Here is an 18,860-nt window from a genome sequence, read left to right on the forward strand (position 1 = left end):
ACAGCTCAGCCTTCAACACCATTATTCCTTCAGTGCTGGTCAAGAAGCTACAAACTCTAGGCCTCTGTACCCTCCCTCTGCAACTGGATCCTTGACTTTCTCATCAGAAGACCTCAGTCAGTACAAATTGGAAACGACATCTCCTCCTCACTGATCAACACAGGAGTATCCCTGTGCTTAGCCCACTGCTCTATTCATTATACACCCATGACTATGTGGCCAGACACAATTCCAATACCATCTACAAGTCTGCTGATGACACCACAGCTGTCGGCAAAATCACAATTGGCAATGAGGAAATGTACAGGAGGGAGATCGATCAGCTCGTTAAATGGTGTAACAACAACCTTGCCCTCAACATCAGCAAAACCAAGATGATTGTGGACTTCAGAAAGGAAGTCAAGGGAATGCGACCCAGTCCTCATTGAGGGCTCAGTGGTGGAGAGGGTCAAGAACTTCAAATTCCTGGGTCTCAACATCTTTGAGGATCTGTCCTGGAGCCTCCACATTGATGCAATCTCAAAGAGGGCTCGCCAGCAGCTATACTTTGTGACGTGTCTGATGCGGTTTGGTAAGTCACAGAAGACTCTTGTAAGTTTCTACAGATGTTCCACGGAGAGGATTCTGGCTGGTTGCATCACTACCTGGTACAGAGGTGCCAACACTCAGGACAAGGATAAACTCCGAGGGTTGTTATCTCAGCCTATGACATCACAGGCACCAGACTCCACTCAATCGAGGACGTCTACATGGTGTCTTCAAAAAGCAGCCTCTATCCTCAAAGGCCCCCACCACCCAGGTCATGCCCTCCTCACTCTGCTACCATTAGGGAAAAGGTACAGGAGCCGAAAGACAAGAACTCAGTGGCACAAAGACAGCTTCTTCCCCGCTGCCATCAGATTCCTGAATGATCAATGAACCAGACACGGCCTGACTTTTATTGCACTATTATTTTATAATATGAACATTTGCTCGATGATGCTTCCGAAAAACACCAAATTGCATGACTTGTTCATGACAATAAATTCTGATTTTATTGATTTTGGGCTGCTGATCATGAAACAAAATCACCCTAAAATTTTCCTATTATGTACTGTTTTTTTTAAAAAAAAATACCCTATTTTTGTGATTTCCTGTCATGTTTTAAGTCTACTAGTATACTGTCCACAAAGCAAGTTGTTTTGGTCAGTCCAAGCATGCTCAGGGCAGGAGCTATGCAAATGATGCCTTAGCATGGAAAGCATTTACACATGTTGTTGAGAATTTTCTTGGCACTACAGAACACCAAACTACATCCAGCTGATTAACATGGTTCATGCATACAAAACCAGGAAGTGCAGCAGGTCATTGAAAATTGGCTGGACGTTGACACGAGAGGCATCAGATGCAGAGTGCAAACGAAAATAAGCGGCAAAACATTTTTAGGTCAGTTGAACTGACACAATATGTCAATATCATTGTACAAATTACACATTAGTTATCCAGTGTTATGGGAAACAAAGGGGTCTAGGCCAACAATCAGCCAACATCATGCTGAATAGCAGGCTGCGCTTGAGGGGCCTGCTGCCCTACGCTTGCTCCCATTCTCTTGTGTTCGAGGATTTAGATAGTGAAATGCATTTCCAGTCAGATAGCTGTGCTCCCATTCAACCATCACCTTGTTGTTCTGTCAGCAGGGGTCACATGTGTGGCAGATGCTATTGTTGCAGTCCAGGTGAAGTGCTGCAGTACATTTTGTAGCTGGTACATACAGTACCTTCTGTGCACTTGTAAATTAGGAAATGAACATTTACGCTGTTTCATGCCACTTAAATGGCCTGTTTTGTCTTGGATGACGTTAATCCTGTTCCTCTTTTGAGCTGCTGGCACTCCATTCATCTCGCGAATTAGAGTATTTCATCTCATTTCGCACTAGCACTTTGTATGTCAGGAGGCAAGTCAGTCACTGAAGGAATACAATTCCACTGAATATCAAGGATAAGTGGTTAAGACCCCTTTTTAACTGGAAATATTAATTGGCAGGTACCTTTGTGGCACGCTCATTACATTTCAGAATGTGCTTGAATGCTGTACATATTATGCTGCTTGCAGGCATGAAGTACATTGTTTGCTGATGGATTGCAAATGGATTTAAACATTGTAAAATCAACCATTTAACTTCTGACATTATGGTGGGAAGAAAGCCAATGAAGTAACATTTGAAGATGGTTGGGTCTAAGACCCTGCTCTAAAGGATCCTCTGAGTGATATGCAGGGAGCTAGATTTATTGCTCTCCAACAGCTCTGACATGTTCCCTTTGTGTGAGGATCAGGCCAACCGCTGGAGTGTGACAGCGGCTACACTGCTCCTGCAATAACACACGCAACCAGACAGATTGAACAGACTAGTTTATTGCAGGCTGCTGGGCTGCACTTATACTCCCAGCCTGGACCTGGCTGAGAACTGCGCTGGAGGGCTTTGACGTCACCCGGGCATCACGTGGTCCCCTAGCGTGGGTTTCTGAGCCCAGAGCTGGAAGGAAGGGAAAACCCCAACAGCGCCATTTTGGCTGGCTGTCCCACTGCGTGGCTTACAAGTGGGGCCGGTTCGCCTGCTTTGTGGTGAGCTACCACATAGCCCCCCTCCCCCCCCACAGAACTGGTGCCAATGTCATTTTTTGCCAGGCGGCCTCGCTTCTTGGGCTGGGCTCGGTGGGTTCAAGGTGCGTTGCCTTCAGCCTGTCCATGGTAAACAGCTCATGCCTGCCGTCCAAGTCCAGTGTGAACGTCAAGCCGGAACGCTGTATAAACCTGTACGGCCCCTCATACGATCGCTGCAGAGGTGCCATGGTCAGGTCCTGCCGAACGAAAACTAACTCCGTGGAAAGCAGTTCGCCAGGAATGTGAGACAGGTGGGTGCCATGCCTGGGTGGCAGTGGGGGTTCGAAGGAGTCCAAACGTGCCCTGAGGCGAGGAAGTAGTTTGTGCAGCGACCGCTGGGGATTGTGAGGTGCGTTGACGAACTCACCATTTATTGCCAGCGGCGCACCGTAGACCAGCTCAGCTGATGACACCTGCAGATCTTCCTTGGGAGTGGAGCGGATGCCCAGGAGCACCCAAGGCAGTTCGTCTGTCCAGTCAGGACCGGTGAGGCGGGCCATGAGTGCTGACTTAAGGTGGAGGTGCAGACGTTCAACCAGTCCATTGGCCTGCGAGTGGTAGGCTGTGGTGCGGAGTAGCTCTATCCCCAACTTGTTGGCGTGCTGTGCCCAGAGCGCAGATGTGAACTGGGCACCCCGATCGCTGGTGAGGTGAGCCAGGATGCCGAACCAGGTGACCCAACCATGCAACAGGACTCAGGAGCAGGAGTTGGCAGAGGCATCTGGCATCGGGATCACCTCGGGCCAGCGAGTGGTATGGTCCATCACCATAAACAGTTGCCCCGGGAACCGGGTAAGGGCCAGACAACGTCCACGTGAATGTGGCTGAACTGTTCCCGGACATGCTTGAACTCTACAGGTGCCCGTTCAGCTTGGACATCTGGCAATGGGTGCATGTTCTGGCCCAGCCCATGATCTGCATCCGCAGCCCATGCCATATGAACCGTTCTGCCACCATCCGGACCGTGGATGTAATGGAAGACCTCCCTGCGCCACAGCTGCAGAAACACTGGCCGCGGGGTGCCCAAGGGAGATATCGCACAGGATGGTGCCTTCGCTGCTCGGAGTCGGGAGGTCTCGGAACCGCAGGCCGGTGATGGCGGTCCTGAAGGCCCTAGTCTCATCAGGTTCCTGGTCCCGGGTGAGCTGGTCGAAGTCGAGGCCGGGCATCAGTACACAGATGGCTAGTCGCGAGAGTGCATAGGCAACCACATTGTCCTTCCCCGCCTTTTGCTGAATGTCGGTGGTAAACTCCGACACGAAGGAGAGATGACACTGTTGGCGGGCCGACCAGGGATCCTTTGCCATTGCGAGCGCCTGGGTGAGGGGTTTGTGGTCGGTGAAGATGGTAAAAGTCCTCCCCTCCAAAAAATAGCGGAAATGCCGCACCGCCAAGTACATGCCCAGTAACTTGCGGTCAAAGGCACTATACTTACATTCTGGAGGGCAGAGCAGGGAACTGAAGAATGCCAGTGGCTTCCAATGCCCATTCACCTGCTGCTCCAGGACGGCACCGATGGCTATGGCAGAGGCATCGACAGAGAGTGCCATATGCAGGTCGGTGTGCGGGTGGGCGAGCATGGTGGCCTTCGCGAGGGCATCCTTGGTGGCCTCGATTGCGGTGCAGGCTTCTGGGTTCCAAACGAGCATCAGGTGCTTGGCTACGATGAGGGCGAACAGCGGCTGCATGATACGCGCAGCTCCCGGGATGAAGTGGTTATAAAAGTTGACCCTACCCGCAAACTCCTGCAGCCCCTTGTGACTGTTTGGGTGTGGGAACTCCCTGATAGCGGCAACCTTCACAGTGGCGGGTGTGGCTCCTTCGGCCATGATGGTATGACCAAGGAACTGCATGGACTCTTTCCTGAACTGGCACTGGGCTGGGTTGATGGTAAGGCCGAAGTCGGCCAGTCGGGAGAAAACAGCACGGTCCTTGCTGGCGACAAGGATGTCGTCCAAATAAATAAAGAAAAAATCCAAGTCCCTGCCCACAGAGCCCATGAGGCGCTGGAAGGTCTGAGCGGGATTCTTGAGCCCGAACGGCATGTGCAGGAATTCGAACAGGCCAAAGGGGGTGATGATGGCCATCTTGGGAATGTCCTCAGGGTGCACCAGGATCTGGTGATATCCGCACACCAGGTCAACCTTGGAGAAGACCCTCGCGCCGTGCAGGTTGGGTGTAAAGTCCTGGATGTGAGGAATGGGGTAATGGTCAGGAATGGTTGCCTCGTTGAGCCGTTGATAGTCTCCGCAGGGACGCCAGTCACCAGAGGCTTTGGGACCAGGTGGAGCGGCGAGGCCCACGGGCTGTCGGACTGCCAAATGATCCCCAGCTCCAACAGGTGTGAAAACTCCTCTTTCGCTACCTGGAGCTTGTCAGGCGGGAGCCGGCGTGCCTTGGCGTAAACCGGCAGGCTCTGGGTGGGGAAGTTGTGGAACACCACGTGGCGCGGCGAGGCAGCGGAGAACTGTGGATTGAGAAGTGTCGGGAACTCATCCAGGATCTGCTGGAACTCGTCTCTGGTCGTGCTGATCATGGACATCTGCGGTTTCTCCGAGCGGGAGGCGTTGAAGCGAATGGCCTGGAAAGTACGGGGATCCACCAGATGCCTACTTCGAATGTCCAGCAGAAGCCCGCGTGCAAGGAGGAAGTCTGCACCCAGGATGGCAGTCGGGAGGGACAAAACGGTGAACCTCCATGCAAAATTCCGTTGGCCAATCTGGAAGTGGACTGTCTTGTCTCCATACACCCGGATTGCCGTTGCGATGGCCGCAGGGGAGGTCCACGAGGTCGGTTCCTGGATTAGATGGCTGTGGCTGGGATGTCGCTGATTTGTGCTCCAGTGTCAACGAGGAACCGCCGGCCGCTGACTGAGTCCCACAGGTAGAGAAGGCTGTGTCCTTGGCCAGCCGCCGCAGCCATTAACTCTAGCCAGCCTGGTCGTTTCCCTGGAACAAGCAGGGCTGACGATCCTTCCGAGCCTTGGCTCCCCAGCGCTGGTGGTAGAAGCAGAGGCCTGAAGTGGATGTTGTGCCCTTGGTTATGCTCTTGGGGGCCCTTGCAGGGGCTGGATGCTCTACTGCAGTGCTAGGAGCGGGCTTGGCATGATCGTGCCTCATGACCTGCTGGACTACTAAGCCTTCTTAGAATCGTGCTAGTCATAGCTCTTGGGCCTTCTGAGCGACCTTCCTCGGGTCAGCGAAGCTCTCCTGAACCAGCAGTGGGTAGATATCCTCGGGCATATGTTCGAGCAAGATGCGCTCGAAGAGTGGGCAGTTGGTTTGCTCACCCATGAGCACGAGCATCTTGTCCATCATTTCCTTCAGGGACCTGTCCCCCAGGGCATCGAGGTGCAGGACCCGAGTGGCATGCTGGTGTCTGGATAGTCCAAGGGACTCGGTAAGCACTTGCTTGATGGTCTCGTACTTGTCCTCAGCGGGTGGGTGCTGAACAAGGTGCAGTATGCGCCTGGCGTTGGCCTGGTCCAGGGCGGCGACCACATGGTAGAATTTGGTCGTGTCGGACAAAATCTGGCGGAGATGAAACTGGGCCTCCGCATGGCTGAACCAGGTCTCCGGCTCCTGAACCCAGAATTCAGGCAGTTTCACGGCTATAGCGCTGATCCCAGGCTCGTTCATGATGGACTCAAAGACGTTTGAACCAGTCGGGTCACCAATGGTAGCAGCGGCTACACTGCTCCTGCAATAACACACTCAACCAGATGGGTTGAGCTCAGTGAGCAGACTGGTTTAGTGCAAGCTGCTGAGCTGCAATTACACTCCCAGCCCGGACCTGGTTGAGAACTGCGCTGGAGGGTGGTGATGTCATCTGGGCGTCACGTGGTTCCCAAGCACGGGTTTCTGAGCCCTGAGCTGGAAGGAAGGGAAACCCCCCCCCCGACAGTGCCATTTTGGCCAGCTGCCCCGCTGAGTGGCTTACAAGTGGGGCCAGTTCACCTGCCTTGTGGTGAGCCGACACAGGAGTACATTTATTCTTTGATGCACAAGGCTTCAATTTTACCTGGGCTCTTCGCTACCACATTTAGTCAAATACTGCTAAGTAATGAAAGGACCCAATCAAGTGACATTCATCAAACACCTGGCCAATTTAGGTTTTCCCTAGAATTGCTCCAATCAAGATTTAATAGACCAGAGACAAGGGGAAATGACTGCCCTGGTCATTGTCAATGAGGCTCTGCTAATAATTAAATGAGGACTAATTTGACAGTGATTAACCTGATGGATTTATTTTCCTTTTGTAAAGATATCTGGACAACTTTCAGTATTGTAGGATAGATTCCAGTGCTCTATTGGCATTGGAGCAGAATGGAACAGCTTGGCTAGAAATTAAATTGGTACTAAATTAAGACTACTTCAACAGGGATGCTATCTCGTCATATACTGGAAGGAAGTATTTACTGGAGTTCCCCAAGGTTGGTCCAAGACTTGGGTGTGCTGGGCACAATTTTCAAATTCGCAGACGCCATAATTTGTGCACGATGAACTGTGATCATGGAGAACAAGTTCAGTGTGAAAATAATTGTAATAGACCAAAAGAGACAAGGGTGTTACAATCTCGCACAAATGTTTTCAAGATAAATTTACTTACCCTGAAGGCAACAAAACGTTGGTATTCTCTGGCCAAGGGCTGTGGAGGCTCAGTAGAGAAATCAAAACAGAAATACATGGAATATTAGATATTTGGAGTGTCAAGGGATGTGGGATTAGTGTTGGAAAATTGTACTGAATGGTGAAAAGGGCAGGAGAGGCCAAATTACCTACTTGGGCCTCTATTTATGCTCTTGTCAGAAATGGGATGGTGAAATGGACAGTAGGTGATACAAAATTTAATTATGAAAAATGCTAGCAATATGTAGGTAAAGAATGAGATGAAGCAATATAGCAAAGATAACCACATCTAAAAAGGGATGCGACAACAGAAAAATCATTCAATGTGGCAGGACCAGATGAGAAAGTGGTTAAAAAGATACAAGACAAAAAAAAAGCAAAGGTCATGGTAAATTATTAGAAAACATTTATAAAGCAACAACTAAAGTTGCTAGCTCAGTTTTAGTTACTATGTTTTATGCTGAAAGACTTCCGAGATAGTGCACAAGAAAAATGCTAAAGTGATTCGAAAGAGACTTTTGTTAAGTGGATAAAAACAAGCTGGAATTTTCTGCCCAGTGTGAAGGAGATATTTTTAAAAAATCATACTTTGTGGGAGGGAGTGGAGAAGGATTGAAGACAAAGAAAGAGCAAGAATCTGACCAATGAAAGTGGCTGGCAAAATAAGCACAAGGGTCACAATGTTTTTAATATATACTGTAAAACCCATGGTGTTAGGGGATTGGTAGATGCCGAATAAGTGTAACTTCTGGTTGCTTGGGACTCTGTGGCGTGATTGGCAAACCAACCGCTGGAGGGTGCTAATTCAAAAATCTTTTTTTTTTAGCCTATTTCGGAAATTTTTTTGCCGGTTGCTTGAATTCCAGATAACACAGGGATTTTACTGTATTATGTATTGATGCTGTGCGAGACAAGTGTAGAATGCTAGAGGAAGTAGTGAATGGAAAGAGATTTGGTCCTGTTTAAAGAGGAGCTGGGTGAGCATCAGGTAGAGAAAAATGGTAGATGAAGGAGAAAAGGGGTGGAGGGATGGCCTCACCAGATGGCTCTTACGCAGCTGGAATGGATTTGATGGTCTATTTTGTAACCAAGGTGACTGGGGAAAAGCAAAAACAAATGGGAGTTGCCTGGAATGACTATCAACTGGTATTGTATATACTCCAAAGGCAATAATGTGTCACAACACAAGAGGAGGCGCTATATTCTTCAAACTTACATTAATCTTTGTTGGAACAATGTGGCAGGTGAAAGAGACAAGAGTTAGAGCAGAAATTGGAAAGGAGTTTCATTCCAAAATTGGAAGCAATTGGGTGCTCATGGTTAGTTTCTTGGACTGAGTGAAAATTCTGAAATAGGGCTATGTAGCGTCTGCTGCAACAGCGCTACCAGATAAAGAGACGTCCACACAAGGTGAGTGTGAAACAAAGACTGGCTTTACTATTTTGAATTCCACGCGTGTACGCACTGGCCTGTCCACTTCCGGTGTCACTCTCTGGCTGGCAGTTACACGGAAGTGAAGGGCTCCTTAGCCTACACGTGGCACTAGGCGCGGGCTCCTTCTCGGCAGTGATGGGGAACCCGCGCCATCTTGGACCAGCTGCGTGCTGCGGTAAATCAGCCCGTTTGCTCGCGCGGTCACTCAGACCACTATGCAACCCCCCAGAATTGCTGCTGCTCTGTGAGCAGTCTGACTTAGTCTCTGGGCAGTCTACCTCTGCACTTGACGCGGGGTTCTGGGGACAGCAGGTCGAAGTCCAGGTGTGCTACTTTGAGCCGGTCAACTGTGAATCCGTCCTGTGGGCTGCTAATGTCCAATGTGAACATTACACCACCTCTCCACAATATCTTGAAGGGGTCTTCGTACGGGCACTGTAGGGGGGTCCCTTGCTCTCCTCTGCATATGAAAATGTAGTGTGTGGATTGTAGGTCTGCTGAAACGTAGCTGGGTGGCGAGCTGTGTCTGGCTGGTGGCGAGGGGTGGGGTCGTCCACCCACTTGCTCTCAGCCTGTGCAGGACGTCTAATGCTCTGGTCTGTGAGTCAGAGGGATTGAAATGTAGGTCCCCTGGGATGATTAGCAGTGCGCCGTACACCATCTCTGCGGACAATGCTGGTAGGTTCTCCTTTGGTGTTGTGCGGATTTCGAGCAGTGCCCACGGGAGCTCGTCCATCCAATTCAGCCCCTTCAGCTGGGCTTTCAATGCGGCCTTCAGATGGCTGTGGAATCGTTCGACCAATCCGTTTGCTTGGGGATGCTAGGCCATCATATGGTGGACCTGGCTGCTGCAGAATTTTGCCAGGTTGGACCAGAGGGAGGAGGTGAACTGCGCCAATGTGATGTGGGACGGGACTCTGAAAAGTACGACCCAGGTGGTGAGGAAAGCCTGGACACATATCTCTGTGTTGCACGCAGCCATGGGTATTACCTCTGGCCAGCGGGTCAACCTGTCGATGGTCGTGAACAGATACCTCATACATTGGTTCAATGGGATGGGGCCGACGATGTCGATGTGGGCATGTTCGAACCTGCATTCTTGGAATTTCCAAAATGTTTCTAATTTTCTATCGACGATAGACCTCAACCTGTAGAAGCATCAAATCCTCAACACAGTTTGAGGATTTCAAAGTTAAATCATGCAAAGAGCTAACTGAAAATTTAATTTACATAATGTAATATTGTCAAACTCATAATTTCACTGTATTTTAAATTGGAAAATTAATGCTTATGTTTTTAAAACTTGAGAGGGTAAAAGTTGTGGATCCAACATGCATCAGCGAGGACTGGAATACACTGAATTTGGTAACAATGCACGTTTACCAATAGAGAAAGTCATTAGGCCTGTATGTAAGAGAGAGTCTGGAAAAACCTCTTGCCATCTCAGCAACATAGCAGCACTCTTCTCCGAAATCTAATATTCTATAACTTCTGCCTATACAAAATAACAATTTCCAGCTACTTCAAATAGATTACTGGTTTTGTATTTCAAAGTCTGACATTGATTTGTGTTAAACATTACCAGCACCTTTTAAAGCCAAATTGAACACTTCAATCCAAACAGATCCATTAAGAGAATTTGCAGGAAATTGTTTCTCCCACAATTAAGTGCCTATGGTATACCAATAGAGTTCATTGATCTTGATTTTAAAAAATACCACTGGGAGGGCAAAATCCTGCTGTTAAGTACATTATTCAATTACACCAGTGACTTGTGACAGGGGTCCAGTTGGGCCATAACTATAGACAACTTCTTACAAAAGGGACTGCTATTACATTCTCAAAATATTGAAGACATTTTTCTGTAACTCACTGATAAGTCTTTGTAACAATAAACAGCAAATAAACACATGATGTAGAATACATCATGTAGAATAAATGTTTAGATTTTTCAGAAACAGAATGACAATAATTCAAATGGACGTTTCCTTGTGCAGAAAAACGTTTATGAAATGAATAGCTTTTTACAAAAAAAGTGATGGAAGAATTTCTATTTATAACTTGTAGAGAGAGAAACAGGGATAGTTGCTTTGACAGTAACTGTGGTCCCAGCTTCCTGGCAAGATCAATAGTCTCTTGGGAGTGCCACAAGTTCACCTCATTCAAATTTGGACCCAGGTTTTCCTTCATCATTGCTGGACTAAATCCTAACATTTTATACTAGCACTTGTGTGTAGTTACATCACACAACTGCAGCTGTTCAGGAAGGCACCATTTACTTATGGAAAATTCAGGACTGACCAGTGTGCAAGTAAGGATCTGTCTAGTGTAGAATAATGCAGATTAATCAATTTTTATATAACATTCTCATGTGTTTTGTGAGAGAATGCAGGGAGGATCCTAAATGCCATAACACATTGTGAGGGCCCACACTGCTCTTATCAGGGCAAACCTTAGCCTGGTCGTAAATCTCCGATTAGCTTTGAGCTTCCCAGATTCTGTGACTTGCAAGAACAAAGCTCAATGAAATGTAAAATCTCAATGTTTAATGTGTCCACTTAATGAAACAGCATTTTCTGCCTTTGGAGCTCTTGGGTACAAAGGAGTATGAAACTTGCGTGTGATTTAGATTTATTGTCAGACTACATACATGACATCACATACAACCCTATAGTTTTTCTCCTGTGGACAAAGCAGAATTGCCTCTTACTAGACGTGCAAAAAAAGGGTACACAGTGTGCACATGTAAACAAAGAACTGTAAACAGAAAACAAATGTAAATAAACTGACTGTGCAATACAGAGAGAATTTTAGAAAATCAATAAAGTGCCCAAGTAAGAGTACTTAAATGAGTCTCCGAATGAGTTTGTTGTTGAGTCTGATGGTGGAGGGGTAGCAGCCATTCATGATCCTGGTGGTGTGAGTCTTGTGGCACCTACACCTCTTTCCTAATGGCAGTAGCGTGTGCTGGGTGGTGTGGATCCTTGATGATTGGTGCTGCTCTCTGACGGCAGTGTTCCCTGTAGATGTACTCAGTAGTGGGGAAGGCTTTGCCTGTGATATCCTGGGTTGTGTCCTCTATCTTTTGGAGGACTTTACGCTCGGGGGTATTGGTGTCCCCATACCAGAGCATGATGCAGGCAGACAGCACACTTTCCAGCACACCTCTGTAGAAATTTGCCAGGGTTTCTGGTGTCATACCAAACCTCCACAAACTCCTGAGAAAGTAGAGGTGCTGATGTGTTTTCTTCATGATGCCACTGGTGTGTTGTGTCCAGGAAAGATACCCTGAGATAGTGACTCCCAAGAACTTAAAATTTGCTCACCCTCCCAACCTCTTATCCCCCCCCCCCCCCGCCCCGATTCCTGGATTGTAAACCTCGGGGTTTCTCTTCCTAAGGTCAACAATCAGATACTTAGTTTTGGTAACATTGAGTGCACCATTCAACCAAGTTTTAAATCGCCCTCCTGTATGCTAACTCATCCCCTTCCTTTATTCAAGCCTCTACTGTGGTATCATTTGCAAATATGTAGATGGTGTTATTGTCGTACCGAGCTACAGTCGTAGGAGTAAAGTGAGTAAAACAGGGGGTTAGTTATTCCAAATGTTCGTTTCTTATCTTAAAGTACAGGTTAGGACTTAATTCCTTGAAGCATAGAAGAATGAGGGGAGATTTGATAGAGGTTTACAAAATTATGCAGGGTATAGACAGAGTAAGTGCGAGTAGGCTCTTTCCACTTAGATTAGGACATGGCTTTAGAGTGAAAGGGGAAAGGTTTAGGGGGAACTTTTTCTATCAGATAGTGGTGGGAGTGTGGAACAAGCTACCATCTGATGTGGTAAATGTGGGCTCACTTGAATTTTAAGAATAAATTGGATAGCTACGTGGATGGGAGAGGTCTGGAGCGTTAAGGATTGGGTATTGGCAGTGGGACTAGCAGAATGATATTTCGGCACAGATTTCAAGGGCTGAATGGCCTGTTTTCGGTGCTGTAGTTCTATATGGTTCCAGAAAATAAACTCATAGCAACAGGGATTGCGATATTTCTTGGGAGCCATTAAAAGAGTCATGAATGGTTGATCCAAAGCAAATAGTTGCAGAATACTGGTGCCAGAGTAAGGGGAAAAAGGAGATGGGCACGAACCAGCCTGACCACGAAGATCAAAGGCAGAAGACTGGAGAGAAAGAGAAGATTCTGCCCAGTTAGCAAATTCCCTTACTACAGGACCAGATGCACGATGGGACCGCACCCTGCATTAATGGAGTTCTCAAGTTTTGCAAATTGAATAAAGTGTCGTTTTTTTAACATGGTCGTTAAAATTTGTTCGAAGGTTTGAAAGAGGTAAACAGATGCTAGTCTTTCCAGTGATTTCACGAATAAAAATATGTAAAATTATTTAAAAAAACTCGGTCCTACATGTTGAGAACAAAATCCTATTCAACCACCCCCTCAATAGTTTTCTCATAGAAACAAACTAAATACAATGCGCGTAGAGACAAAACACTGAAGGAGTCAAGTCACATAATATGTCAAGGTAGCATAGCCATTAATTTATTTGATGTGAACAATTGTATCACCCCATATTGTGTAGGATGTATGTTCACTTTTTTTTTGCAAGAAAAAAATAATTTTGAATAGGTCGACGTCTTTTTCGGAGGCCAGAGAGGCAGGAATCCGATGAATGAAGGCTACTCACTTAACGTGCAAGAAAAAAAGGCTTCGGCTAGAGATTTAAACATTTTTTTTTCTTTGGCTTGGCTTCGCGGACGAAGATTTATGGAGGGGGTAAAAAGTCCACGTCAGCTGCAGGCTCGTTTGTGGCTGACCAGTCCGATGCGGGACAGGCAGACACGATTGCAGCGGTTGCAAGGGAAAATTGGTTGGTTGGGGTTGGGTGTTGGGTTTTTCCTCCTTTGCCTTTTGTCAGTGAGGTGGGTTCTGCAGTCTTCTTCAAAGGAGGCTGCTGCCCGCCAAACTGTGAGGCGCCAGATGCACGGTTTGAGGCGTTATCAGCCCACTGGCGGTGGTCAATGTGGCAGGCACCAAGAGATTTCTTTAGGCAGTCCTTGTACCTTTTCTTTGGTGCACCTCTGTCACGGTGGCCAGTGGAGAGCTCGCCATATAATACGATCTTGGGAAGGCGATGGTCCTCCATTCTGGAGACGTGACCCATCCAGCGCAGCTGGATCTTCAGCAGCGTGGACTCGATGCTGTCGACCTCTGCCATCTCGAGTACCTCGACGTTAGGGGTGTGAGCGCTCCAATGGATGTTGAGGATGGAGCGGAGACAACGCTGGTGGAAGCGTTCTAGGAGCCGTAGGTGGTGCCGGTAGAGGACCCATGATTCGGAGCCGAACAGGAGTGTGGGTATGACAACGGCTCTGTATACGCTTATCTTTGTGAGGTTTTTCAGTTGGTTGTTTTTCCAGACTCTTTTGTGTAGTCTTCCAAAGGCGCTATTTGCCTTGGCGAGTCTGTTGTCTATCTCATTGTCGATCCTTGCATCTGATGAAATGGTGCAGCCGAGATAGGTAAACTGGTTGACCGTTTTGAGTTTTGTGTGCCCGATGGAGATGTGGGGGGGCTGGTAGTCATGGTGGGGAGCTGGCTGATGGAGGACCTCAGTTTTCTTCAGGCTGACTTCCAGGCCAAACATTTTGGCAGTTTCCGCAAAGCAGGACGTCAAGCGCTGAAGAGCTGGCTCTGAATGGGCAACTAAAGCGGCATCATCGACAGCATCGAGTCCACGCTGCTGAAGATCCAGCTGCGCTGGATGGGTCACGTCTCCAGAATGGAGGACCATCGCCTTCCCAAGATCGTATTATATGGCGAGCTCTCCACTGGCCACCGTGACAGAGGTGCACCAAAGAAAAGGTACAAGGACTGCCTAAAGAAATCTCTTGGTGCCTGCCACATTGACCACCACCAGTGGGCTGATAACGCCTCAAACCGTGCATCTTGGCGCCTCACATACAAACATGCAATAGCTGTACTGTTTATTTCTCATATATGGGAGGATGCTCTTTTGCTTCATTCTCTTTCTAACTGCGAGTTCAGCCCCTTTTCCACTGTCATCGCAGTTAATTGGCCATGCAGTGTCCTGGGATAGGAAGCCCTTTGTGCCGTTTCCACTGGGCCACCCTTAACTGGGGCACTCAATTGCTTTTCCACGCTCATCCCTGGGGATCGGAATGTTCTACCTTCCGCTGGAAGCGGGTGAATCTGCTGTCCCTTTTCCACTGGTTTTGTCATCAAACTCGAATAAGGGTAGAGGCGGTTAACACCCCACACCAGCGTGAAATGATGCCATTTGACACCAGTATTCCTTTTCCATTCGACCCTGTCCTGGTTAATTCCTGGTAAGTGGCACAAGCAATTCCTGCTGGTGGTGAATCTGTCTGCCTTGCAATAGGACAATGTTTTATACTCATATACATAGAATCTTGAATATGTCATACATGTAACTTTTTAAAGAGGATTTGGCAAAAAACACTGAATGCATCGTTTGGCCAGTTGTCAGCCGCATCATTCTACACCTGTGCTTCTACCACTGGTACCTTTCCAGCATGCAATGAACAGATGTTTACTGACCATCCATGATGGTGTGACAGGAAAAACGCAGCAAGGGCTTGCTCTCAGCCTTGTTGCACTGTGGCATGTTCCAAGCTACGAGAAGACCAACCACCCACTTTGCTCCCTGAGCCAAAGGGGGGGGGGGGGCGGGGGGGAGGGAAGAGAGGGGGCTCTCTGGGCCACGGGGAAGAGAGGGGGCTCTCTGGGCCACGGGGAAGAGAGGGGGCTCTCTGGGCCACGGGGAAGAGAGGGGGCTCTCTGGGCCACGGGGAAGAGAGGGGGCTCTCTGGGCCACGGGGAAGAGAGGGGGCTCTCTGGGCCACGGGGAAGAGAGGGGGCTCTCTGGGCCACGGGGAAGAGAGGGGGCTCTCTGGGCCACGGGGAAGAGAGGGGGCTCTCTGGGCCACGGGGAAGAGAGGGGGCTCTCTGGGCCACGGGGAAGAGAGGGGGCTCTCTGGGCCACGGGGAAGAGAGGGGGCTCTCTGGGCCACGGGGAAGAGAGGGGGCTCTCTGGGCCACGGGGAAGAGAGGGGGCTCTCTGGGCCACGGGGAAGAGAGGGGGCTCTCTGGGCCACGGGGAAGAGAGGGGGCTCTCTGGGCCACGGGGAAGAGAGGGGGCTCTCTGGGCCACGGGGAAGAGAGGGGGCTCTCTGGGCCACGGGGAAGAGAGGGGGCTCTCTGGGCCACGGGGAAGAGAGGGGGCTCTCTGGGCCACGGGGAAGAGAGGGGGCTCTCTGGGCCACGGGGAAGAGAGGGGGCTCTCTGGGCCACGGGGAAGAGAGGGGGCTCTCTGGGCCACGGGGAAGAGAGGGGGCTCTCTGGGCCACGGGGAAGAGAGGGGGCTCTCTGGGCCACGGGGAAGAGAGGGGGCTCTCTGGGCCACGGGGAAGAGAGGGGGCTCTCTGGGCCACGGGGAAGAGAGGGGGCTCTCTGGGCCACGGGGAAGAGAGGGGGCTCTCTGGGCCACGGGGAAGAGAGGGGGCTCTCTGGGCCACGGGGAAGAGAGGGGGCTCTCTGGGCCACGGGGAAGAGAGGGGGCTCTCTGGGCCACGGGGAAGAGAGGGGGCTCTCTGGGCCACGGGGAAGAGAGGGGGCTCTCTGGGCCACGGGGAAGAGAGGGGGCTCTCTGGGCCACGGGGAAGAGAGGGGGCTCTCTGGGCCACGGGGAAGAGAGGGGGCTCTCTGGGCCACGGGGAAGAGAGGGGGCTCTCTGGGCCACGGGGAAGAGAGGGGGCTCTCTGGGCCACGGGGAAGAGAGGGGGCTCTCTGGGCCACGGGGAAGAGAGGGGGCTCTCTGGGCCACGGGGAAGAGAGGGGGCTCTCTGGGCCACGGGGAAGAGAGGGGGCTCTCTGGGCCACGGGGAAGAGAGGGGGCTCTCTGGGCCACGGGGAAGAGAGGGGGCTCTCTGGGCCACGGGGGGGGGGGGGTGGGTTGGAGGGAGTCTCGGGCACAGGGGGGGTGAAGGGAGTCTCTTGGCCACGGGGGGGGGGGGGAAGGGGGGTCTCAACCATGGGAGGGAGGGGGTTGTCTTGGTCATGGGGGGGGGGTCTCGGCCATGGGGGGGGGAGGGAAGAGTTCTCTCGACCAGTGGGAAGGGAGGGCGGCAGGGCCTGGCCGGAGGGGACCCGGCGGCCGTGACGCAGCAAAGTGGCCGGGCTGGAGTGGACACCCCCTCCCGACGACTAACCCCCCCGACCCCCCGCGCCGCGGGCCACTCACGAAATTGTCCCTGAAGTCGCTGTCCGGGCACAGGACGTAGAAGGAGACGCCGGGGTCGGCGTAGAAATCCAGGCGGCTCTCCGCCTCCTCGGTGGCGATCAGTTCGAACGGGGTGTTGTAGCACCACTTGTCCGCCACGTCCACGAACTGCTGGAACTCCATGGCGGCCGGCTCTCGGCTGCGGGTCCCTTACCTGGGCCGCGGCCTAATCCGCCGCATCAGCTTTGCCGCCAGCGCGCCGCGCTTTGTTCACCTGCGCTCTCCCTCTCTCCGGTGGCTCGTCGCTCGCCGAATGGCGCACTTCCGCCGCTCCGGAGGACGGACGCCGCGTGGTCCTGCCGCCGGGACTAGGCGGAGCCAAGCCCCAGCCTCCCTCCTCGGGTTGGTGAGGGGGTTCCATCTATTGGTATCGGCTTCATCGCGGCGCGCACCAAAAAAAATTGATCAGGTTAAATTCTCATAAGGATTTGGCATTCTTTTTATGTATGGCAATGTATGATTCCTGTTATATAGTCAAGGTCATGTAAACTATGTCATAACGGTGGAAGTGTATCTTAACCTTTTTCTTTCCATTCACATCCTACTTTAAGTAATCCCTTTGCTATCGATGCTCTGTGATTGGTAAGGGATTGTTTAAAGTAGTACATGGATGTAGTGCACCAAGACTAGGCTGAGGGAACAATAGACTTTAATATAGAAAATAACCTTGCTGGCCCAGAACCAGGGATAGGAATGGAAGGAAGGGTGAGATGGCTTGACCTTTATGGCCCTAGACTACAGGGGAGGAGTCATACGGTACGAGTCATCAGTGTGTTTTTACAGTAGCCAACAAGAACTATATACAATGGAGGAAACATCACCACAATGGGTAGAAAGGGAAGGTTTAAAAATTGACTCGTTATGTGCACGGTTTAATGGGCCAATGACAATTTTTCTAAAGCAAAATATTTCACGAACAATTGGGTCTGGAGCAGTGATTCTCAACCCTCCTTTCCCACTCTCATCCCTCCTTAAGCAATCTCTTACTAATCACAGAGCACAAATGACATAGGGATGACTTAAAATGGTTTTGGAGTGGAAAAATCATTGAGAACCACTGGCGTAAGAATACCCTTCTCACTGTAGTAATTGTAGTGTACCACTGTGGGGCATGCGCCTGTGCGTGTATGAGAACAGTTGCCTGAGAGTTTCAACATGGGAAGTTGAATTCATTTTATTGAACATTACAGCACAGTACAGCCTTTGGCCCTTAATGTTGTGCCAACCCATATATTACTTAAAAGTACTAAACCTTCCCCACCCCATAACCTTCTATTTTACTTCCATCCATGTGCCTGTCTATGAGTCTCTGAAATGCCCATTTCAATCTCCACCACCATCCTTGGCAAGGCATTCCAACCCCCCACAACTCTGTGTAAAAAAAACCTACCCTGATACCTCCCCTAAATTTCCCTCCCTTCCCTTTATGTCCTCTGGTGTTTGTTATTCCTGCTCTGGGAAACAGGCACTGGCTATCCAACCTATCTATGCATCTCATAATCTTATAGACCCCTATTAAGTCTATTCTCATCCTTCTTTACTCCAAAGTCCCAGCTCTGCTAACCTTGCCTCATAAGACTGATTTCTCAATCCAAGCAACATCCTGGTAAATCTCTTCTGCACCATAGCTTCCACATCCTTCCTATAAGGAAAAAGAAAATTGCAAATGCAAAGAGCTATGGAATAGGTAATAAAGAAACTGTCATAAAACAATCATTGTAACTGAGTTTAAAGAAAAATTAGCTGCGAAAAAGAGAAAAGTGAAGTGCAAAAATAAACAAATCTACTTCCAACTCATCTAATGTTACAGAGAAATCAGGTAA

At 49.8% G+C, this 18,860-nt stretch overlaps 1 protein-coding gene across 1 annotated transcript in view; it reads right to left on the reverse strand.

The window, feature by feature from the left end:
- mturn (maturin, neural progenitor differentiation regulator homolog (Xenopus)) overlaps positions 1 to 17,302 on the reverse strand; it is a 45,189-nt gene extending 27,887 nt beyond the window's left edge. Inside the window, exon 1 of the mRNA XM_069906588.1 lies at positions 16,999 to 17,302. Coding sequence (XP_069762689.1) covers positions 16,999 to 17,160 — 162 coding nt within the window. The 5' untranslated portion in view covers positions 17,161 to 17,302. The remainder of the gene's footprint in view (positions 1 to 16,998) is intronic.
- Between the last annotated feature and the right edge of the window lie 1,558 nt (positions 17,303 to 18,860).

The sequence above is a fragment of the Narcine bancroftii genome, chromosome 1, assembly GCF_036971445.1.
Source record: "Narcine bancroftii isolate sNarBan1 chromosome 1, sNarBan1.hap1, whole genome shotgun sequence".
NCBI lineage: Eukaryota > Metazoa > Chordata > Chondrichthyes > Torpediniformes > Narcinidae > Narcine > Narcine bancroftii.